The sequence below is a fragment of the Neolamprologus multifasciatus genome, chromosome 19 (genome assembly GCF_963576455.1).
Source record: "Neolamprologus multifasciatus chromosome 19, fNeoMul1.2, whole genome shotgun sequence".
Lineage (NCBI taxonomy): Eukaryota > Metazoa > Chordata > Actinopteri > Cichliformes > Cichlidae > Neolamprologus > Neolamprologus multifasciatus.
The window spans coordinates 25,832,081-25,857,738 of record NC_140457.1 but is presented as its reverse complement, the minus strand read 5'-3'; the positions used below and the strand labels follow the sequence as shown (position 1 = coordinate 25,857,738).

General features: G+C 40.1%; 1 protein-coding gene across 4 annotated transcripts in view; it reads right to left on the bottom strand.

Annotated features, from left to right (window-relative positions):
• Positions 1 to 25,658, bottom strand: part of npas3 (neuronal PAS domain protein 3) — a 404,340-nt gene that overhangs the window by 289,553 nt on the left and 89,129 nt on the right. For 3 of the 4 annotated variants that reach the window (XM_085143173.1, XM_085143174.1, XM_085143175.1), the window contains one exon: positions 8,308 to 8,406. The exons of the other annotated variant lie outside the window; for it this stretch is intronic. In XM_085143173.1, coding sequence (XP_084999299.1) covers positions 8,308 to 8,406 — 99 coding nt within the window. The remainder of the gene's footprint in view (positions 1 to 8,307; positions 8,407 to 25,658) is intronic. 4 annotated transcript variants of the gene reach the window in all.

The window sequence follows — 25,658 nt, the reverse complement described above, 5'->3', positions numbered from 1 at the left end:
ATCAGCAACAGGAAAATGAGTAGTGATCTTTTTGAATTCAAGTGGAAGGGGCAGACAATAGATGGCTCGCTGTGGCGTGAGCTCATCAGTCCTTCAACTAGATGACCAGTAGGTTTCTGTAGTCTTTATAAAACTAACGATTAAAGGTCCTCAATCACTGATGTCTTTGACAGCTAGCTGCCATACTCTGGACTGTGGTGCTTTTCCTAATGGATGTTGTAAATCGGCAACGTAAAGATCTTGCAAAATCAGCCAGATGTAGATGATACAGAAAATGAATGGCTCTACTTTATATTGGTTGTGTACGAATAGTCTTGTATGTAATCACATGCATAACTCTATTCAGTGCTGCCGGTACCACAGTGTTACTTTTTCTCTTTGTTTTTCTTGTTTTTGGACTGTTTCATCAATCCAATATTCAAACTGCTGAAGGTATGAATTAGAAACATCTCTACCTTCTACAATAGATTCCAACATGTTGCCTGGCTCACCTTTATCAAAGGAAAACAAACTACATCCAAAAAACTGAAACTGTTCACTAGTTACTGTTTACCATCTTCATGTTCCACCAGTACAAACTGCCAGAGGGCACACACTGCAGTAAATAACCTACACATAAGAGTGGTCTGTTATAGATTAAGGGGTTTGGTTTTTTTCAGTATTTAAAATCATACTTTTGGGATTTCAAAATCACCCGGTACAGCATAACAACAAAGTAAGCCAATAGGAAACAAGAAACAGTGTACACTTGTCATTCACCCAGGTGAAACACAGTTGCTGGCTGGATTACATTCATAAGCAATGTGCTTCTGAATGAATACCGCGGCACATTTATGAATAGCAGGAGTCGACAGGAGGTGGTGAACACAGACAAGTATACCCAACAGGCGAGAGATGCATTTTATTAGGGAGATTGTTGCCATCGTATGTTGTTTTGGGTACTGTTGCTGTTATATTTCTTAGGATGACAGACTCGGCCAAGCAGCTTCATGTGGCTTCATCCTGTCGATGGTTTACCGGACCAGAATTCAGCCAAACTACCTCTCTGTCCTCCCAGTTTCTCCTCTTTTTTATTGTCTCACAACCAGTGTTGGGTAAGTTACTTTAAAATAGTAACTTAGTTACATTACTAGTTACTTCTATCAAAAGTAACTCAGTTACTTCAAGTTACTCGTTACTTTCAAAGTAACTAGTTACTAGGGAAAGTAACTTTGGTTTTACTCAGAATTCTCTTGTTAATGTGTTGCTTCCATAACTTTGCCAGTCTTCTAGCTTGCTTACTTGCCACAAGTGCACTGTGCCACCTACCAATAGAAAGGAAAAGATAATGTGCATATTTCCACGAGAGAAATCCCACGCCTGGACCGTCATTGACTGCTGCCATGATTCTAGCCTACGTCACAGCGTCATGTGCGCCTTTTACATCCAACACAAAAAACTGCAGTCGTGGTGCTTTTGATTGTACTCAGAACTCAGAAATTCTGCCTTCTAAATAGGAAGATGTAGGTAACACCAGACTGCAGATGAGCTGCATACAGGGCTGGACTGGGACAAAAAATCGGCCCGGGCATTTTGACTAGAGACCGGCCCACTATTATAGGAAAAATCATAAAGCCTTTGAATGAAAACAAACGCTGTTGTGACAGTGATGTTCACTGTTTTGATGGTATATATGCATCAATCTATCAATCGTTTGTTGTAAGATTCAGATAATTATTTTTTAAAAGCTAGACATTTTAAATGAGAATAAGAAAGAAAAGTATTTCTTTGTGCCCCCCTCTCCCTGTTAATGCCCCACCTGGCCCCCCTGGAAAACTTTGCTAGACCCGCCCCTGCACAGTTACCAGCTGTCAGCTACCTAAAAAAGGATCCTGGGGTTATCTGTCTCTCAGAAACAGTTCATAACTTCCCTTCAACTCATTCATGTCACCTAAAAGGTAAACCTGTTTCTCCATCACCTGTTCAGCTCTGATGATTCAGTAAGGACATCTCCTGGTTTCATGTTTCCCTCTCACCAGATAAACAAACCGACATCATGACCAGCAGCTTTTTTGCAGCTGTGGCTCCAGCAAACATCAGCTGATACTAGAAATTAATATTAAATAAATTCTAACAACAGCTGATCAAGCTTAAACGTGCTGCTGTTGTTTAGCGCGACATCGGCTGGTTTCCTCTTTCTGGCGCAAAGTGGGCGATAAACAAACAAGAGAGCCGATCAGCTGATCATTGATCAGTTTTCATGATTGAAGTAGAAACGGGAGAGGGAGGGGGGAGAATGAAAGAAGAAGAGGCAGCTGTGCAGCAAAGACACAGAATAACTCCAGCTTTGTGTCTTTTTCATTGTAGCTGAATTACGGGACAAACTGTTCCTTTTCACCTCAATAAGAAACGCGTAATATTTTCTCTGAATACCAGACGGGACGGTTGGCAACTCTAATAACTTATGAACAAAATAAAGTTCAACATCATTAACTTCATAGCACCCACACAGCTGTATAGAAACTCCGTCATGCTAGCTAGTACGCAGTACGGAAAAAGTCAGAATAACGAAAATAAACTCCACCTAAACTTGGTTTATATCTGACCCAGATAGACTGCAGGTCACAACTTCTTACCTGTAGTTCAGTTCACACTTGGACCGGCGGCCGCCTCGGGTCTCTTTTCCTTCTCTTCCACCTGCTGCCTCCACCACTTGCTAATGTTATTGAATCTGTGGAAGCTCCGCGATAGCCACCACACGAAGTAACGAGTAACGACCCTATCTAAATCCCAGTAACGACTAACGCGTTCCTGATTTTGGCATAATAACTAGTTACCGTGCTCGTTACTACAATAATAAGGTAGTTACTGTAACGCGTTACTTAATAACGCGTTAGTCCCAACACTGCTCACAACACTGAAAACACATATTCTCTCTCCTCATTTACACACACTCTTTATATGTTTTGAATGCCATCTCCCTGGTGTGTGTGTGTGTGTGTGTGTGTGTGTGTGTGTGTGTTTCTAAGAGAGGAAAGTGAGAATGGCTGCAATGCACACACTCTCCTCGGTACACCTGTCTCTTTTAGTTTACAACCACGCTGCTTATTTCCACACCCAAACACGCACGCAGTTAAAACAAACACATGCAACAGCAGCACACGCACACAACCTCACAAGCTCCAGCAGAGGTGTGCACATTATACAAATACGCATTCCCACATGCACATAATTAAAGTGACTGCACCAAACAAACCTTGTGTGGTAGTGTCTTGCCACACATACACACATGAATACAGCTGTAAGCAGAGAAGACAGGTGGAGTGTATATCAAGGGCCACCCAGCTCCTACACCATTTATCTCAATTTCACCTTCTAGACACACGCAAGCACGCGTGCATTTAAGATTAAAAAAGCACATACACACAAGCTCAGCAGACATATACACATTCATATACAAATTAATAGTCAAGAACCAAAGTCAAATAGACACATTTTTTACTCCCCTTTTGTTCTCCTACTTTTAACAGTTTAGTAAAATCCTTATGTTGGGTTATGTATAAATAAAAACATCTCATTTTACAACTGCCTGAAACGCACAGAGCCGTTTAAATTTGTCATTTACTGTCAAGCCGAACTTTTGCTGTTTCTAGAAGCCCTACATGGTGTTAAGCCCATCCTATAATGAGCTATTAACTGCCGTCTCCTTTCAGCTCTCTGCCCGACTCCGACACAAATCCCCCCTTTATTCTCCAGTACTGTAATCCACCACTCGCACGCACACAATAATACACAGAACTCGAGACACAATGCACCAGGCCTCAGTTCACTTCCTGGTGTCAAATCCCCTTCTTCTCACTGCTCACTTACAAAGACGGTAGAAGAGGGAAGGGTGGAGAGGATGAACTATCGAAAAAGAATAATGCAGTTTTATGGCAGTACACAAACACACGAGGATAATCAGACTGAGCTTTGACATTCATACTCACATATACAGACAGCATTTATGAATTTGCTGTTACAGCTTTTTAAGCAGTTTATATAAAAGCAGCAATTTGGGAACCACCAATTAGTGAAGTCCTGTCTTGAAGCCTTTATTTAACCACCTTGAACCATTACCATCTCAGAGCTTTAGTGGAGTGTGTGTCAAGTAAGACGAAACAGAGGACCACTGTATGTTCATATGGTAGTGATTGACAGTCCTTGTCAATACAAGCTGAAGCATGGGCTGTTACACTCCTTTTTAACTCTAAGAGGGCTGTAACTTTAAAAAATCACTGTCATGCTATATTAAATAAGGCTTGAAATTAGTGATTTAGACCAGTGGTCCCCAACCCCCGGGCCTCGGACCGGTACCGGTCCGTGAGTCGTTTGGTACCGGGCCGCAAGAGTTGAGGCTCAGGTGTGAAATGTATAGTTTTCAGGGTTTTTATCAGTTTTCAGCGTTATTTTGTTATCGTTTTTATCATTTACTCTGTTTTCCTGGGTCTTTTCACGTGTGTTATGAATAAATTTTCTTTTTTTTCGGTACCGGTACTAGTTTTATTTTGTTGTATTTACACCTTAAAGACTGGTCCATGAAAATATTGTCGGGCATAAACCGGTCCGTGGCGCAAAAAAGGTTGGAGACCGCTGATTTAGACCATAATCCCATCAGGAAAGTGTTTACTGACGTCTTAGTTCACACAGAAGTGAAGCCTGTAAGATTTGTTTTCTCCCTGACTTCTATACAGTCAGATTTATTTGAGCAATGAAATGAGTCGGCCAAGAAAAAAAAAATGCCAGTTTAAGACACTTCTGCATTGGCTTCGGTTGGCTTTTTAAAATTAACATTATCTGGTTAAAGCAGAACCAGGAAACGGTTACAATGTCATAAAAACAAAAACAGGTAGTTTGCATCTAAAATCAAAGGACTTAAAAAGGTACAAATCTACATATAGATTATAATCTTTGATACTTTTTACAAGATGAGTATGAAGGTATGATGCCAACATAACACAAACACCAACTCAAACTGATGCATTGCAGGAGTAATGACGTTAATGAAACTGTTCTGTCTCTTCTGTGTTGACTTTAGGGTCATTTTGTGCCCAGCCAGCCTGAAAATGTTAAGGTCCATGGCTAATTGCTGTGAAATTGTAGCTTCATATATCATATACTTTTCAACACACACACACACACACACACGTACACACACACACATATATATTAGGGGTGCAACGATACTCGTATCGATATTGAACCGTTCAATACAGTGCTTTCGGTTCGGTACGCATATGATATATTTCCTTCTGACGATGCTGTCTGTGTTGAGCACTCAGTGGATCTGCGCTCGACAGTGCAGCCTAGGCGGAGTAGTCGAACGCAGATTCACTGAGCGCAGGGCAAGCTAGCGAGACTGAAGTTAAGCTCTCCTTGCAACATGGCAAACTGAACCTCCCCCACCCTCATTCAGATCTGGCGTTTGGAACTATTTTGGTTTTCATGTGATGTATGACCCTGAAGGTAAGCGCGTCATGGACTAAAGTAAAACAGTATGTTGGATGTGCCACGCAATGCTCAATTACATGGGTGGGAACTAGTGTGTTAGCGCAGTTAGCTCGTTAACGTGTTGGCCGTCCAGCCCCACGCACGGGGCGATCCGCGGTAGCTCGTTAACGGAGATTTGCCGTGTTGTGGCGTTAACGTCATTTCAACGAGATTAACGCTGACAGCACTAGTGGGAACACAACGAATATGACTGCATATTTACTCCGACATCATCCTAGTGCAAAGACAAGTGGAAGCAGACAAAAACAACAAGCACACATGCTACAAACTTTAGCCGAGTCATTTAGACAGCCGTTAGCACATGATTCTCCTTATGGGGACCTGATATGTTTAATATGCTGCTGAGAATATAGCCCAGAAGAAGCGTATAGTATAGCTTTTATCTTGGAAAGAGACATTTCTCTGTAATAAACTCTCTTTTCCAAAGATGAGTGATTCCTCAATCAGATAGATTTATTTGTTTTTATTACTTTGTTGTTTCAGCAACATTAAATTTAAAAACTGTACTTTTGAGTTAAAATATATTTTTATAATTTTAATAAATGACAAATTAAAAAGGCATGAACATTTTTTGTATGGAAAAAATATCGAACCGTGACACCAAAGTATCGAACCAAACCGTGAATTTTGTGTATCGTTGCACCCCTAATATATATATATATATATATATATATATATATATATATATATATATATATATATATATATATATAAGTGGTCTGTTGACCCACTCCCAGTATGATTTTTGGCACTTTTGACATTTGAGGTAATGTTTGAACATGGAAATCTCAAAAACTATTAAAGATAAAAGCCTGAAAGTTTCACTGGTATTTCTTAACATCAAAATCAATCAGAATCTGTCATTTGGGTACAGACACATCAGAAAATGTCTGGATTTTGGCTTTCAAGTCATCCTGCAAAGTTTCATATTTAAGCACACACTAATGAAAATTACAAAAGCCAAATTGTGACAATATCTCAATGACATATAGTTGAATTTCACAATAATTCAAATAGAGCATGTGGAATACTTTATTATATGAACTTCTTAGACAGAAAAATGAAGAAAAGGCTATATTCTTTCAACTGTCATCGTTAATTAATCATATATAACAAATTGTGGAACAACAACAAAAACTTCAGTAGGTAGTCTATTTGAATCTGAAGAGAAGTTTTATTCTAGTGACCTATTCTACTACTGTCCTACTGCCCTGGAGGTCTCTTAACCTGGATTATAAGACTTCCAGTAGGTTTTACAAATGGAAGGTAGAGTAGGTCTCAAAAAGGAAAAATAGTTACATATTTATCAAAGTTCATTATTTTTGCAGTTATAATTTGCACGCTATCTGGAAATCCTAGAATTGTGTACTAATATTTTTTTTGTCACTGAACTTATATTTGCTCAGTCCAGCATAAAAGGTTAAATAGCAGTTTTGTTTTTCTCAGAGTAGAGCCGCTGCTGCTCCACATCGAAAGGAGCCAGTTGAAGTGTTTCGGGCATCTGACAAGGATGCCTCCTGGGCGGCTCCTGGGTGAGGTGTTCTGGGCAGGGAGGGAGGTCTGGGCTGCTCTGCTCAGGCTGCTGCCCCCATGACCTGGCCCCGGATAAGCGGATGTGAATACGTGGATGGTTTGTTTACTTTTTTGTGTTTTTTATGAGTGTGCGTTCAGATATAGATTTTCCTATTTATTGGTCCAACATTACAGATCCTGGTTTATTTTAATGGTAAGAAAGATCAGTGAAAATTTCAGGCATTTATTTTTTATAGTTTTTGAGATATTCATGTTCAAAAATTGCTTCAAATGTCAAAGTGTACAAAAAATGCTGGAACTACACCATTTTTCAAAAACATATCTTGAAAACGTGTATTTTTTCAATATATGTAAAAAGTTTCACAGCAAACATCTCTGCCCAAACTTTGAACCATGAAACTTTCAGGCAAATTGGAGATGGTGGAGCAGAAGGCCCACATTCACTTTGGATGTTATGATGCTTTTTTCATTTTTTCTAGTTAGTTCAAAATAATATTTGATGGCATAGTAAATTCCTTGTTGCTGACCTTTGGAAAATAGATGTACAATTCCCAGAAAATGACTAAATGAAATGCAATTTTTGGATGCAGAACATTAACCCTGGGTGATACTTTGGATTATTTACCTGGCTTTAGCAAAGAAGTCATTTTGGGCTATCAGTTCAACTTTTCTCTAGAGGTAGCAGTTCTTTACAACGGTGATGCAACCAATGCCCAACCAGATGCAGCTGTTCAGTTTTTCCAAAACTGACAATATGTATGACTCTCTGCATGGAATTCATCAGGGTTATTCTTATGCAACATAATACGTCAGGTAAAATGAGGCCAGAGGATCCCTGATGCCAGAAATTGAGTTGGGTGCCAGCACAAGTGAATCAAAGCAAAAATGTCTTCCAAAGAACCAGTCACATCAGTGCTGGAAGTCGTTCCATTTTAAGGCCTATCCTGGAATGAAATTGAATGGAACAAGTTGAATTGGTGATCCTTACGTCTTTAACGTCTTGGAAAATCAGCTGGAAATTAAATGGCAATGCATGAAAATGAACGTACATCCCTTCCTTTTAATGCTACTGAGACAAATCTGTATATGAACCAACAACAATAAAACAACAGTAAAAAGGGTTTGGCAATCCATTCATACCACTCTTTGTCGATGACACACACACACACGCACACACACACACAGGGAAGTTATACTACTGGTTTTGCTACTGCTACTGCTACAAGGAGCACACACAAACGTTACCATGGTGAGGAGGTATGCTGCTGGCCGGCCAGGTGAAGGGTCTTGGGCCGGGCGGCGGAGCAGCTGCCTGCATTAGCTGGCCGCTCCCAGTAGGGGTCACTGCGAAACACACAAAAAAACGTGAAGAGGTTCTTTAACGACAGCCACATGAAAAAAGGAGAAGAAGAAGAAGTGGGAGTAAAAATAAGAGTTAAATGAAGAATAAGAGGGAGAAAACAGGAAAATCAAATGAACAAAGACAAAAACGTAGAAACAGAGCATAGGAACCAAAGAAAAAATAACCATACAAAGCACAGAGCAAATGTCATGGAAAATCAGAGAATTAGATGCAAAATATATTCTGCAAATAAGCAGTAGGTAAATGATAATTTGGCAGTTCATGTGAAAAAATAATGAAAGATTGGGCATTTCCAGCTCAGTGGACAAAAAACTGTGGACCTCTCAGTCTCAAGTCTATATGAAAATAACACTCAAAAAAGAATCCAAATACTTTGTTTAATTACCCATAAACAGGCAGCTGTGATAGCTGCGCGAATATTTTTAACATAGAGGGTCCTGCGGATGTGATGTAATGTGGCGATATCTGTGTGAACTGGGGGTAGCACACTCAGCATTATCAGGACCACAAATGCTATCAGCACCCATACGAAAAAGATTGCTATAAATGATATATGGTGCAAATACTAAATATACTATGTCAACTTATGTGATATTTCCCCCCCAAAAAATAAGTTTAGTACTTAAAAGCACAATATTTACCTATGAAAGAATAGACATCTCAGAAAGCAATAAATGTAGGCTACACACTTATACATGTGGTACTGGCTAACAGGAAAACTAAATTTCCATAACAGATGTTTTCCATAACAAGTTAACGATAAGTTGGTAACTTTGCTGCAAAAATATTACCGTACTGGAATCACGGTGTGTGATGACTTACTGCTCTGTTATTTAACCGCCACAAACAACCCAGCATCAGCACAGCATAGTAAATGAATGTACTTTAGTAATACAGTGCGAGTTTATCTGCAAACTTTACTTCCTTTAACACGAGTCACTTTGGTGGTTTTTGTAGCTTCTTCTTTCAGGCATTGGAAGAGCGACTCAATGAGTCAACAGATGAAGTCAGTCTGTTTTTACTTTGTTGCATGAACAACTGGAGACAGACAAACTGTTTAATTCATTTATTTACCCGTCTTTTTTATTCTTTTTTTATCTCCTTCTGCTGCTACTTCTCCACTCTCCATGCATTTGAGCTTAGCTAGCTTAGCTAGCTCCACAGTGAAGCTGCGTTACTTCCTCGTCTTACACGTGTTTCATCAAGTTTGTTGCTGATCTGAATGCGTGACTGAAGTTTGAAAGTTGTGATCAAACTGCTTCCTGTGTGTCAGTGACATAAACCGGATTTTTAGGATCTACTTAAAAAAGGCACAACTCATTAATGCACGTATTTCACTATAGAATGTGCAAAGATCGTCCAGTCATCCATTTTCTGCTGCTTATCTGGGACCAGTTTGCAGAGGCAGCAAGCACAGAGCCATAGACTTTCCTGTGTGTCATGACTAACCCTCCTCAATCCGCCTGTCAATCCCTCGCTGCTCTCACTTGTGAACAAGACCCACACATACTTAAACTATTCCACTTGGGCCACCAACTCATCCTTGACCCAGAGTGGGTAATTTAACCTTTTAGAGGTTTTACAAATATTTTCTAAATAAAATCCCCCAAATCTAACTGCCACACGGGGAAATTACTTACAGTCTTTCTTACAGTGTTAACATCATGTACCCTCTACAAGAAGCCACACTAATTAAGGGGAGACAAAACTGTAAAGTTGGATAATAAAGGTTAAAAAAAAAGTATGAAAGAAACGAAAGGTTTTTAAATCACACTCAAGTGCAAACATTTACATTCAAGGGGGCTTTAAATATGCCACAAAACAATGTGCCAACACATATTTAACACTATTTAACACTCTTTTGTTTGCTTAGAATATAATCGCTTATTTCAGATGTATTTCAAGATGTATCTCCCACCATGACTGGTCGCCTAAAACTTCCCGCCCTTGAAAACAGTAAAAAAAAAAACCAAACTAACCTGCAGTTTGGTGGCAGATTTTATTTATTTATTTATTTTCTTTTTGAAAAGCTAAATGTTGCCGATTGGGACTCAACGGGCAGGCAAAGTGACACCGGAGTCAAATACAAAATACAAAGCAGCCCCAAAGTGACTGTCTATAAACAGTGAATTATTTGAATTTTACACACCCACCAAAGACAGGCTGTCAAAACCCATGCCGGAATGGATTTTTCATACTGAGAAAGGGAGCGAGGGAGAGCCGAGGAGAATAAAAGAGAGAAGGAAAAAAAAACAGGAGGCAGAAAGAGGGAGAGAGACTCTGGAAGACACAGGAAGGAGGAGGAGAGAGCGAGAGGGAGAAGCAGTGAAGCGATGCTGGCTTGCAGGAGAACATTAGCTGCACTGTGTAGCGCACCATAAAACCATTGACATTGTCGGTCTTGCTTTGTGGACAAGTATTATTGTAAAACACAGTTTTCTGAGGCGAGCCGGCCGCTATTGTTCTTGTCAGAGGGTGAAGCGAGGGCACCGCCGGCATAACTTATTTCAGTTTAAAGCTACCGGAGAAGGCAGCGAGAGTTGGTTTTCAAATTAAACGACTGCGATGTAAGTCCAGAGATTGTATTACTTTTAGATTTGATCTCTCGATGCATGACTAGGAAACAGATCGCTTCTGCTGTGGGGGAAGGGGAAAAAAACAAAACAATAAAAGATAAGAAGAGCGCTGTCATCTGCAAGAAGAAAAGCGGGTTTGTTCTGTCACTGAGGTCGGTGTACTTTGTTGATTATATGGCAGGCTTTAAGCAGGTTTCAAGAGACACAGAGTCTGACTCGGCACAGAGACTACGTTGTTAAGTTCCAGTCCATGTAACGGGCACGAGAAGATTCTAGGAGTTTTGTGCAATGTGTTGTGTCATGACTCACATTATATATTAAAAACAACAGGAGTAAAATATTACATCTGCCTGCTCCAAATCTCTTAGGGTAAATGAAAAGCTGCTTTACTCAGTTGTCCTTGTGATTGCCTTTGCTTGATGGATATTCTTAAAACCTGTAAACATTTATCTCGGTGACACTGAGTCCATCAATTTCTTTGGAGTTTTCACTTGTCAAGGTCATTGACTCTGATCTCATCAATATCCTTATACAAGCAGGGAATCAAATGGTTCTTAATAATGTAAATGCATCGCTGTAGTTCAATACAAGTGATGCTTGTATTGAACTACAAGTGATGGAGGTCTGGAATGCTGCAGAGCCTTTTAGCGTCTTTTAGCTCCTAATTTTGGTAAATATACTCTTTTTTGCTTCCAGTCTTTTCATCAAACAGTCTCTAATAAACCTTCTTCATGTGCTCAACATCAGACTGCAGTTAAGCAGTTAAGGACGAATGACTGAAGAAAGAGAAAATGTAATTACATACCACAGCTAAATGAAAAGTCACTGTTGACTTGCTTTAGACAAAGTATGTTTTATTTCACTTGCATGTCTTTTTTGCACGCTTTTGACTTCCAAGGCTTTGAAAATATGTGTTTGTCTATATGGCCAATTTAAAAGGTGATAAGAGAGTAGCCAGCTAGAAGCATGTGTGACTTTTAATGCTAATAACGCTCAAGAATTTGTCCATCAATTCCATGAATAAGAATCAGAAAACATGTATCCTTAGTTTTGTGTTTTTGTTATCACTGTAGCACTTCCTGGTTTGGACCCAATCAGAAGACCAGAATGAAAAGCTTCGAGATCCTACCTCCACAGTTTCAGTGAACAATATTGCTCAACTCAGAAACTCATAGTAAAAAAGTTGCACAATGTTTTCAGACTGAACGTAATCCCAGATAAAACAACTATACGTTTCTGACCCACCAATAACAATTCAGTCTGGTACTGTAGCTACAAGTGAATGTAGAATAAGCTTAACCCTCCGGTTATATTATTTCATCAGCTGGTACAAACCAGAGAGTGTAGCCAATCATCAACAAATTGACATGCATGTGCCAAAAAAATGAACTTTTTCTCTCATTTCTTCAACAAAAGTAACTATTAGTCATTCTTTCTCTTTCTTTCTTCTTCTTTTTTTTTACATTTTGAAAGTTTTAGCAAGATTGTTAATTGTTTATAATATCTCTCACACCATACAATTCCCAGGCTGACCAAATGCTGACATTTTGTCCCAGACACTGGAATGTCAGAGATACACATGAGGTGTTGTTTGGCGTCAGCGCCGCACCAGCTGCGGCAATATTAGACACCGAGTGACATATGGAGTAGCATATGGGCTGTCTCATGTTCAAAACTGTGACAAAGTCGAGATATTGAGAAAGGTTGGTTATTGGCGGTATAAATCAGATCACTCAGAAAACCAGATTTTGAATCCCATTATTTTTATTGTTTCACTTTCCCTCCACTGTAGTGAGGTTTAAGTTGTGATAAGGAAAGGTTTGCATTAAAATAGAATAGTAGATTATCACAAATGAGATTTCTACACGATACCAGCCATGGTTCGGGCTAACAACAACTGGGCTATGGTGCTTCTGTTAAGACAAAGGAAGAATTTACTACGCATGATGAAAGTGATGCAAAAAAGGGGGGAGGGGGATCCTTTCCATGTTTTTTTTATGTGAGATTAAGGGACTAGGACTGTCTGCACTGTTTGTGAGTTTTGAAGGGAAAAAAGAGTTTTGAGAAAATGCACTGACTTTATTTAACAGGTACAATCAGTGTAAATAAGGTGGAAATGAATTTGTACATGATACTGCTGAGTGGGTGAAATGTACTGCATAATGTAATACTTCAAAGTCAAGAAAAATTGAACTTGGGAATTTTTATCAGAGTTTCAAGGAAACACTTCACTTTATGAATTATTTTATAAGCTTAAACTTTTTTTTCTTTAAATGTGTTAACAAGGACTTACCTAATGACTATTAATGAATGTTTTCCCTGTAATTAGTATACAAAATAGTGTAGGCCTTTTTGGTGGTACACCACCACCCTTAAAAGAGGTGGTGCCAAAGAAGTCAACACACAAAGTCATCAGGATCCTAACAGCCTTAAAAAAAGTCTCAGTCGGGTATTCTTTACATGAATACTCCTGCTTCTGCTCCTCCTTCAATATACAATATACAGTTAACGGATTCAGCTTCATCCCAAGAGTACCTGGGCTCCACCTTAGGGTATGTTCACATTAGACTATGTGCCGGATGCACAGCCAATCACTATGTACCACTGAATGCAGTGCAGCTGGACTCGGGTATGGTACCCGTGTACTGTGATTACCACCATGTTCACTATATATTGCCTTCATCACTGACAGCTGACTCCATAAAAATAGCTTTGTTAAGTCATTAACAAATATGTGAGAGAGGACAGTGTGCCACCATTTCTAGTCTTGGGGCGATCGTGGCTCAAGAGTTGGGTGTTCATCTTGTAATTGGAAGGTTGCCGGTTCGAGCCCCGGCTCGGACAGTCTCAGTTGTTGTGTCCTTGGGCAAGACACTTCACCTACCGCCTACTGGTAAGGGCCGATGGCGCGATATGGCAGCCTCGCTTCTGTCAATCTGCCCCAGGGCAGCTGTGGCTACTGTAGCTGCCTCCACCAGTGTGTGAATGTGAGAGTGAATGAATAGTGGAATTGTAAAGCACTTTGAGGGGTCCTGAAAAGCGCTATATAAATGCAATCCATTATTATTATTATTATCATTAGTCCAGTATAGGAAGAACACTCATGATCGGCTCGGTGCATTTGAGTTGGGTTTGGTGTTACAGGCAACATCTCGGGACATGCATAATCCTCACTTTTCCATTTTTGCTGCTCACCTTCATTTTATATCCTTAAATCTTTCTTTCGTCTTTTCTTTTTTTTCATATTGTTGTATCTTTACTCCTCATTCAAACAATCAAGCCAATCCTTTGTTTCCCATTAGTCTCTCTTACAACTCCTCCAATCTTACATATTTTACTGTCCACATCCCTCTTTCAATTCAGGAACAATTTTTTCCAGTCAAACTCACATCTATAAAGTCACCTTTTAGCCCTTCTTCCTTCCATCTTTTTCTCCGGATATTCCAGTGCTACATTTATTTCTTCTGACCCTCGTCCTTGTGCCCAACTAACCTGCTTTTACATGCACGTCTTCATGTCCATCTTAACACAGTGGCCTCTTTCTCACATCCTTAAAAATCTTATTCCAGTCTTTCTTTTTCTCTTTACCTAAATTGTTGCGTATCACTCCGTCCTTCCCTTCTCTCTCACTTTTCTCTCTTTTTTATCCATTCATTGCAGAATGTTGCCTTCAGGTTTCTTGCTGTCATTTTGAAAGTAGACGGAGTAACGGTGCTGCATCAAACACGAGCAAAGAAAATCAACTATATGCGTACGCATTAAATAACCAGTACAACTTTAGGCACACACTAATGGCGCAGCACCTCACAGAGACGTGCACTTGCATAGTGTCACACACCAACATGCACAAGCAGAAATTCAATAACCTGAGTATAAACACATTTGCTGGCTCGCGCACACCCGTGCATGCACGCACAAAGACAGACTCATGGGTAAATGCACACTGAGATGCACGTAAGCAAGTAAACAAACACACTCTCGCACACGCGAGGTGCAGACACACACTCCATCAGGCCAAAATGGCAGTGGTGGGAGGCAGTACAATGGGTATTGCTGGGCGCCGGCAGAGCTAAATTGCAGACAGCGAAGGGGAGATCTGGGCCATTTTTCAAGGCCGACTATATATTACAAATTGGCTACCAGGGCATTGTCTGCGAATGCGCACACATACACACACACACTTGTGCGCGTACACACATGCACAAAGTGAAAAAAAATAATCCTGGCTTGTCCTATTGTAGCCCGCAGAGCCGCAGAAATCTGCCCTTTTCCCTCTTTTTCAACAATTTCCTCGGAATAAACCATGTGATTGAAAATGTGTCAGTTTAGCGAGCAGCGGCGTCACCGCACACAAATACACATGAAATAAAAAATGTATAAAAATCACAGAGACACCACAGACACACACACACACACTCCAGCTTCCTGCTTGCACACTGTAACCTCTCTGTTTGGTACGAGAATGTTTAAACACTTCCAGGGCAGGGTCAAATCTGCCCCTTTTGGAATATACACACACACAAAGAGACTATAAACACACATATGACACACAATATCACAAACAGAAACACACTTTCTCCCTAGCTGGTTCAAATGTTTTGGTCCAGGTTTAGTCAGTCAGTCATGCTTCAGTACAGCAGTTAAGCTGAAGGAGGTTTGGACTCCTAAGCTAAATCCCTTCCCATACTCAGTGTTTCAGGCTGAGTGTAAGATATGTGTGTTCTTCAAAGGAGAACTGTTGCACTCCAGCTGCCGGTACTGACTTTTTTCTGGGACTCTGCTAAAGTGCTCCATGATTTCAGTTGAAAAAAATTCTTCTGTGTGCGGTGCCTGTATGCACATACCCCGAGATGTGTCCTGACATGACAACATAAGTGATTCCACTCTCATTGATATAACAGAGGGGCATGATTTGAAAACAAAAGCTGTTTGAAATCCAATGTTTGGGACAGTCTGAAGCCTGCTGAGATTATTTGTACAAACTCGGATATCATTATTTGAAATTCTTCCCATGTTTGATCCACCAGTGGAACAGTATGGGCGCAAATAAGGAGAACAGTAACAGCTCCCCTTCCACTGTTATCATTATAAAGATCTTTTTGAGCCACAGCTAGCTGTTCTGTGTGTCCCTGTAATGGCCTGTTTCTACTACTGTTTGGGTATAAAAACATAGATATATGTCAATTAAATATTTTTTTGTACTATTATTTTTAACTAGGGATGGGTACTGGTATCATGGCACCGGTTCTGACATAAACGGTAGTAACCAGACCGAAAAGCAGCGCACATTTCGGTGCTTTATTTTCCTGAGCTGTGATACACTTTAAATTCTAGCCAATCATTTTACGTTTCCGAGGATAGTAGGCGGGTCCAGATATGTATGTTCTTTTAGAGCAGAGCTACAGATTAAAAATGCCCAAAGCGAAGCGGTCAAAGTCTGGCTGTACTTCACCGCAAAAGATGCAAACTCAGCAGCTGCAACAAGTGCTTTAAGCTGATACTGTGATACTGTCAAAGGAGGTAACACCTCAAATCTGATGAAACACCTGGCGACGCATAGCGTTTTTTTTAAAAGCCGAGAAATGCACCGTATTTGATAGCTTGCTGCGAGACCTCACACCGTGCACATCTACTGAGGGTGTGGTGCCTGTTATCGGACCCGAAGTGGCAACATCCCCCAAAAACCCGAAGAGGAGAGTCCTGGCCCCTAGCCCTGCCAGTGTAGCAGAAATGATGAGGATGATGATGCAGCAGCAGCCGTTCTTCTCTGTGTGAGTAGCTTAATGTTGTTCGTGTGTAATTTACGTTGAGTAGGCTAACCACGTTATTACATTAATGCATGTAAGGTGAACTAGCAAACATCATCATAGCTACATGCAGCTGTCTTCTTGTTTGATGGCAGATACTCCCTTCACGCTGGCCAAAAAGGCTAAAATGACCAAAGAAAAAGTGGAAAACAGTTAAACATGAGAGGTTTTTGGACAAAGTTTGTGTTTTTTCCATTGTTTAAGCACTGCTTCCAGCCAAGAGTGATACCATATATGCCCTATAGCTGCAGAAAAGGCTAACATTGTTATCTTTTTACAAAAAAACAGCTGAACATGAGAGGTTTTTGGACCAATTTTGTGTTCTCCATTCTTTAAGCACCGGTTTGAGCACCGTTTAAGCAGCGGCACCATTTCAAAAGTACCAGTTTGGCACCGGTATCGGATAAAACCTAAACAATACCTATCCCTATTTTTAACCCTGCGTAACCTCCAAAGGTTAGCGTTCATGTTTAGTAAGTGTAGGCTCTCAGTGCGCTGGTTGCCTCAGCTGTCAAAATGCCAGGGGTGAAGCCTCTTGAGGAGGCAGTAAAAAGTGTTTAAAAGGGACCTTCACAGACTCAAATGAGGCTGATGAGTCTGTGAAGCTCAATTCTGACCAATGATGGTAATACTGAAGTTAGCTGCTGAGGATATCCTGAACTTCTTGGCAGGCACTGAGGTTTTTGCTGCTGTTAGCTGCTGTTACTGAAACATTCTTTGCTGTGGATCTAATGTTGTCAAATTAAGGAAATTAGCAAATAATACAATACAATACAATGTGTAACTGATGTGTCAAACAATAAAGTTATCCTTTTGCCAGTTTTGCCAGAAACCTCTACTCTGTTTCACACATGTAAAAAATGTAATTTGAGCTTGTAGTTTCTTTTCCCCTCAGATCTGCTGTTACCTGCATTGAGCTAAAGTTTGTACTGGAGCTTCAAAAAGTGACAGCTTTGACTAACCATCCAAATTCTAGGAGGATAAAACGAATGATAAGTGCTATGATCAGATATAAGAAGTCGCTGACGTGCTCTCTCTTTATATGAAGGTTATTTTGTGCTCAGTTTATAGAGGGTGACACGTGTAGGTATACACGCAGAGGCGGTTAATCCATGTACGGACACATGAGGTGCTAACACAGTCTCAAATGATCCTTTGAGTGAGAAATGGCCTTTTTATAATGTCCTCACTCTTAACCTTGAAAAATAATTTGTCCTCACAAAGATTCACATGCAAATATCACACATGCAGATGCACACGCAGGTGCACAAACAGTGTGTAAATTGCACCCTCAGTGGCAGACTTGCACCTGCACTCCACCACAACAACACACATCTCTATCTGTTCTTCCTGACATGTCGGCCTCCCTCCACAGCGGAGAGCTGAACAGGTCTAAAGATACCATTCACTCACACTTCTCGGTTCACCATATAACAAACAATACGTACAATACCGCTGACATAGTGTGTTTATTATCAGCAATAAAGAGTTGAAAAGTTTTTCTTCGTGTATAAACCCACAAGACTTTTGTTAAATAGTTAAATGATTCGTGTCTTTCATGGGATGATCTGCTTTATTCCCCATGGTATACTGGTTACCAGCTACATTATTATTATTATTATTATTATTATTATTATTGGATCCTAGATGCATAAAGGAGAGTTTCTGCAGGTCCTTCCTCCCTGCAGCTGTCAGACTGTACAATCAACACTGCTCCCAACAAACAGATGTTTACATCTGTGCTGTAACTGCAATAATTTTAGTCAACCGATTCGCACTACAACCTGGTTTGCCTCTTACCTGTAGTTATTTTTATTTCATTTAATAACTGTACAGTACTCTGTTTATAGTAACCATTGTCCTTAATGTAAATATGTAAGAAAAATTGTGTATGTTTCTGTTCCGTGTCCTGTGTACTGTTTGTTTGTATATGTGTCTTTTTGGCTGCTGTTACAACCAAATTTCCCCTTGTGGGACAATTAAAGGATTATTCTATTCTATTCTATTCTATTCTATTATTATTATTATTATTATTATTATTATTATTATTATTATTATTATCATACCAGCTTGCCTTTTTATTGTGAGGCATGCTCTGCTGCCAGTAGCACTCTCTGCCTTCCTTTGACCACTTTTGCCATGTACATCTATATTAGTATATTAATATACTAAAGAAGTCTTTCACTCAAAGTTCACAAAGTTCCCAGTGGACTTGATTCATTTAAAGACCTTTGTGACACTGTTTAGTCAAACTGTGTTGTTTAGTATTAATTGCATCCTTCCAATAGCATCTGGAAGCTGACTCTAAACACACAGTGGTTCAGCCTTTTTTATACCTTCATCATACAGTTCTCTAACTTCAGACTGATTCCTTTAACAGCTTTTTACTTTCAAGGTACTGGAGAATGAGTCTGGACATTACTCTTTTAATTGTTGACTCAGAGATTCTGCCATTTTTGTGCTTTAAGATCCCACCACCTCATTTTACACCCTCATGAGTCTCATGGGTTTCTTATCTCTCGGTTAGAATCGTCTCTGTTGGCTTTTATGAGACTTAATTCTCAGTCCAGTCGTCTTTTATGTAAAAAAACACAAAAAACATTGCATTGATATGCAGATGACTCACTGATTTATCTGCCAGTGAAACTTAAACCCTAAAGATGTTTGAAATGTTGAAATGAAACTGTCTAGTGGCACTTACATAGGCAGACCACATTGTTAATTAACCAAAGAAAGAACCTGACTTTGATGTTTGACAACACTTTCACATTAAGCACTGAAACATAATTGTTGGTGCTTTTTTCATTCACTCTGAATAATGCTAGCTCCTTACAAAGGTTAAAACGTTGCTTTAATGATTGTTACAAGGTAATTAAGACATTAATCTGGCTTAACTTTATCACTTATATATATATTAAAATCTTAAGAAAAAAATAAATAAATATATATTTCTGATTTCTTTTGTGCAACTTAACAAATTTAGTATCTTTAATGAATATTTAATATATTGACTCCCTTCAAAAATGTACCTGAGCTGTATTTAAAATCACTTCAGTTTTACGATCTGAAGCCAAAATCTCATTTTTGATTATAATGTTTTGGTATAACTGACTTTGAACATCAGTATCAGGGGATCATCGTTTCAAAGTTGCACCAAACATTTGCACCTGCATCATTTATCTGTTTTATAATATTTGACTCAACAAGACAACAGTCTCTCTTTTTTTTTATCTCCAGTAACAGCTCATCTTTCTTCAATACTTTAGATTTGAGTATCTGAAAGAAAAATATGCCTTAAATGCTGTTTTTATTTATTTTATTTTTTTTTAGCAAATACATGCTCAAAGTATAAAGATACGATATATAAAAGATATAGTAGGCAAAATATTCTTTATAGTTTGAGAAACGTTTTATCATCCACTAGGCCTAATTATGACTACATGACTAGAGTATAAAGTTCAGCATATTCAGAGCACTGTTGTTCATGACAGCAACCTAATTATTCTTCCCCTGGAAATCCTTTAAAATATATTTGTCTGTTTTCTCATAAACCTACTACACCCAAGGCTTTTCAGCTCATCAGCAGGAGAATAAATGCAGATGAGTTTACACACATGATCAGCAAATAACAAAAATAAATCCAGTGCATGCAACGCATGCGCTGCAGAGTAGTGCATGCAACCATAATGGATTCTGTCATTTGAAATGGATGAAGTTCCATTAGAGAGTGGCACAGTCGCAGGGCTAAGTGTGATGAAGGGCGAAGCTTCAGCATCTCTCTTTTTATTTTAACAATAGAAAGAGAAGACACAGACACAGAAAAAGAGACATCCCGAGCCCTGTACACCTCGATGTTATTCCACCGACTATTTTTTTCATAATTTCAATAGTGTTGTGCGTTTCAGATGCAGACAGACCGAGTTGATGTAAAACAATGGAACAAAAAAAAAAAAAACGTGCATTTCATCAGAGTCAAATTAATAAGATGAATAGATACAAACCATGAAAGCAGCTGCGCAAATTTAAAAAGGTGGAGGAGGAAGGAAAAAAACTTCCCTTCATTAAAGAACATAGAGAAGGTGCTCTTATTTTTTCAAGAGTGGCTACTTCCACACTGTGATTGCAAATCAGTGGTAATGTCTTATTTGTATTTATTCACCTTTCCTGTCCTTTAACACATTCCGCTCCATCGCCGTCATGTCTTCAGCTTTCCCTCACCCACCCTCGAGCTGTTTGAAAGCAAAAAAGGTCTAAAGGTGTTGGCGCACACATACACAGCCAGACACACGCAAACTAACACACACCAAATAAAGATGACATGTTTATTAATCACCTCTTTAGCAGAGCTACTGCCCTGATTTACCACTGATTTCTTAGCTGTCAACACTGAGGACAGCCGCCTGACATTTACAGGTAGAACCACTCTGCAGCATGGCTCTCTCTCACACACACACACACAAACATAAAAGCAGAAGCTCAGGTTGCCCAGTACATGTACAAATTATGCACATACACTCAAGCGCAATAAATCCGTATATGAGATCACAATGAACTATACTCTCTCCATCATAGTCTTCTCTATCACACTTTCATTTTTATCCCTCTCCTCTCTCCTTTTATCACACGTAAATAAATAAATAAAAATCTCAAAACAGAAAACCCCATTTCCAAACAATTACTCCGAATCCCGTTTGTGAACTTGACCTCACACACAATGACAAACCAGCCGTTGTCATGGCAGCGTTAAATTATCTCCTCATCCCGGATGAGATAGACTTGTGCAGAACTGACCACCTGGGGATTGAGCAACACTATCTCTTGGGTCCATTCCTCACCCTGACTTCCTGTCATGTCAGGATTACATCAGCAACTATAATCTTACAAGATCAAAGTGGACGCCGATGCACCCGTCTGATTGAAAAGCCTCAGAGTGTGATGTAAAGGAGCCACCTCTGATCAACAACACATCAGGGAGAATTTCATCAATGCAAACTTGGATGAAAAGCGATGGACTTAAAGCTCAAAGTTATTAAATAACATAAAAGATAATATTTCAAATTAATTTTGACATAATTTATTACTGTTTTTGTTATTATTATTCAAATAAAGCAATATTGTCACCAATTATTCTTTGTATTCAATTGTATTTTATTTATATAGCGCCAAATCATAACATCGATAGTGTAAAAGCACTTTATATTGGACAATAAAGACCCTACAATAATACAGAGACCCCCAGCAATTAGACAGCCATCTACCATGACTGCTGGGGGTGAGGGGGGGAAGACAGGACAATAGATAGACTATGGAAGAGATCCAGAGATTAATAATAACTAATGATTATATGCTAAATGTTATAGGTTTATAGTTATAGTTGTTCATAAAGACATTCGACTGCGGAGAACAAATGATTTCTGTAAAAAGTTGAAATCTGTGATGCCTTCAGTTCAGATTCACCTCTGCTACAGACGGATGTCAGTTTCAGGTTCTGTCTCCTAGAAGGCCTCCCAGTTGAATCAAGTTAAAGCTGTGACATCAGCAAAGAATTTCTGACATTTCAGCCCTCCCATGTCTTTCTGAAGGATGACAGAGGAAGTTTTTGGAAGGGAGCCGTGAGTTTGAGCTGCTCGAAGTCCGTTTGATGTTCGAAGCGTCTTGCCATGTGCTTAAACAGCCCCGTGAGTGGGCATGTCACCAGCAAGATGAGAGAAATCAAGCGCTCCTCATGTCTGGGCAAAAGGTTATTTTGACATTCAGGAGGAGAAGAGAGGAGTGTTGTTACACATCAGGTTTAAGCCAATAACCAAATGTAAAAATACAAAAATCTGGTAGAATAAAAACGTTGTGCTTGACATATTTTACATGATTATTTGTAGGTTGCCGCTTGCTTTTGATTTTTGCATTTTTTTTATTGTCATCGCCTAACTGTTTACATCACAGCGGTTTGAAGGTGCAAATTGTGTTTGTTCATTTTGACAATGGCCGTTTTGTAAGCTGCTTCGACAATTGTGATCATTCGATAAGACAGCTTGTTTGGAAGACTGACAGGAGGACAAGAAGGCGAAGACAGAGGGAGGGAAGGAGGGATGGAGGCAGGAGGCAGAAGAAAACCAGAGAATCTCTATTTTCTCTCACCTCTGTATCGCCAGACATCCCAGCAGGACACAGTAAACAAGAGAATGTGCGCGTGTATGAAGGAGAGACAGAAAGAGAGTTTCCAGCAGATTTCACCACAGTCATTCCGAGGTAAGACAGGATCAGCCTGAATCCCTGCTGATGACACAGACGCACACACACGAGCACACAAACTCTTGCCACATGTGCTGGCGCTGATCAAAAAACACAGACAACATAGTAGTGTGCTGCAACGGTGTATGTCCAGAATGTATATTGTGTTTCGTATGATCTGTGCATTAATCAGTTCTCATTCCTATTATTCGTTTCAACGTCTGACTATGACACACACCGTGCTGCACATTCCTCACAGGTATTTATCTCTGTGGTGGGGCGTGGTCTGCGGTGGCGTGCAGGGAGGGCGGACGCACCTGCACGGCATCCGCAATCACGCCCGCCACGTTAAAACACAGGGACTCAGGTGTGTGTAGGGTGTGGTGTGTGGTGTTTTGAATAAAGATGTCTGAAAACACTGATCCCTGGACCCGCCGTGCCTTATTCCTGCCACAATCTCATTCTGACAATCCTGATTGGCTGCTGATCGCAACTACTGCATCAGGCAGAACCACCCATCCTTATGAACCGGTGCTACTAGATATTATCATTGATATTGTTCATACATCTCTTCTCGCTTCAGGTCATATCCCAAACATATAGCCTATATTCATATAGGTTAGCTAGCATAACGGTTCATATTCAGGATTGTTAGATAACTTCTCTGTTGCCGGGCGCTAGCTGCCTTTTCCTCCTCTCATCCTGAGCTTGTATCTTCACCATTGACAGGTGCGTCATACCACTTAACCCTGTGGAAAAGTGTTTTATTGAATTTTAGCATGGCGTGGATCTGTGTTTCCCTGACACCAGAGGAAGCAGCGACTCTGCGGCTTAACTGTGCGTTTGTGCCACTAAAATATCGTAAAGTGAGACACCAGGCTTGCTCGTGTTGTCCCGGACTGGAACCTGCAAACACACATATGTGCGTATGCACAGCCACACACTGATCAAAAAACACAAACAAATAGAATAACTAGTATTTAGTATTCTATTTAGAAAAATGTTTTAACTATGTAACTAATAAGAAGATTAAATTCAGTTGGATTTTATTTATATACTAACAAATCACAACAGCTAAAGGAGCATTATAGTGTAAGGTAAAGACAATACGATAACCCCAAAAATCAGATGACCCCCTATGAATAGGCACTGGGGGCCACAGGGAAGGAAAAACTCCCTTTTAACAAGAAGAAACCTCAGAACCAGGCTTGGAGAGGGACAGCCATCTGCCATGACCGCTTAAGGTAAGTCGACAAAAGGCACTCTGTGGGAGACGCAGAGATTAAGAAGAAGAGTATCGCTCTTCCTGTTGTTATAAACAAACTGTATATTTATGACAGAGAACGAGGAAGTTTTTTTTTAACCTTTCAGTAGGGAGCACTGGGCTTGTAGCTGATGGCAGCACAGCAGGAAAGCCGGAAAGTGTTGCGACAGACTAACGGGAGTTTTCCTGGGCTTTTTTGTTCATGAGACGGCTGAGGGAGGGTCCCCTAAAATTCATTGAGCTCAATAGTGTCAATTGCTCCTTAATGTTAACTTCAAACAAAGAAAGCCAAAGTCGGCCCAATGTCTCCGATGTGATCATCAAAAGTTTGTGTTTTAACTGCGAGTAAATCAGCCCAGAATATCCTCCCCCTCTGAAGTAATAATCTCTGGATAACATGACACGTACTCTAGGAAGGTTATTAGGCGAAGTACATAAGACTGCGAGAGTGAGAGAATGAGTGACAAAGAAACAGAGAGGCAGAAAGAAAGAGAGGAGTTTAGTGCTTGTCTGATCCAGTAAATCCAGCCGAGTCAGACGCAGATCACAGCATTGTCTGTCAACCTCAATCTCCCTCTCTCCTCTCTAGACATTCCTCTCTCTTTTCCCTTCTTTTGTTTCTCTCTTAGTGTCTCTTTCACTTTTTCACTGGGCTCCAAATCTTTCCTTCTCTCCCTTCCTTTTTAAAAAAAAATAATTTCGCTCTGTGGCTCGATCGCTCATTCTCTTCCCCTCTGAGCTCCAAATCTCTCTCTCGTTCTCTCTGTCACACATCACTGTTCACTCAGATCCTCTGGCAACTCACAACACACTCCTCTAGCTCTCTCCCGCTCTGTCTCTCGGACACACACACACACCACAGCACTCACTACGTCTGACACATAAACACTCTCACAAATACACAAACATAAGTCCTCCCCCACATGGACACACACTCCTCTCTCTCTTATTTTTTCCTCCCAATACTCAGACATACACATGCATACACACTCGATGCTTGACTGACAGGCCTGCCCTCACGAAGCTCTTTGACATTCACAGTGTGTCAGTATGAAAACAGAGAAGATGAGGGGCTTCAGCTGGAGAATAGAGCTCCTTTTACCCCTCACACACTCACACACACTCACACGCAGCTCTCCAATCTGCTGATGATACTGCACCGATCAGATTTGCATTTCAGCGGGCCAGCATTACTTTACATTTGAAGAGGCTCGTCCACGCAGCGAAGCATCCGCTGCAAAACTGGACAAACAAATGCTGGCGACAAAGTGCGAATCACTGCCAAAGTTATTCGCAGGAAACTCAGCTTGATGTGCGAGCCTGACATTACCAGGTGAAGGGCAGCGACAGAGCCTTCA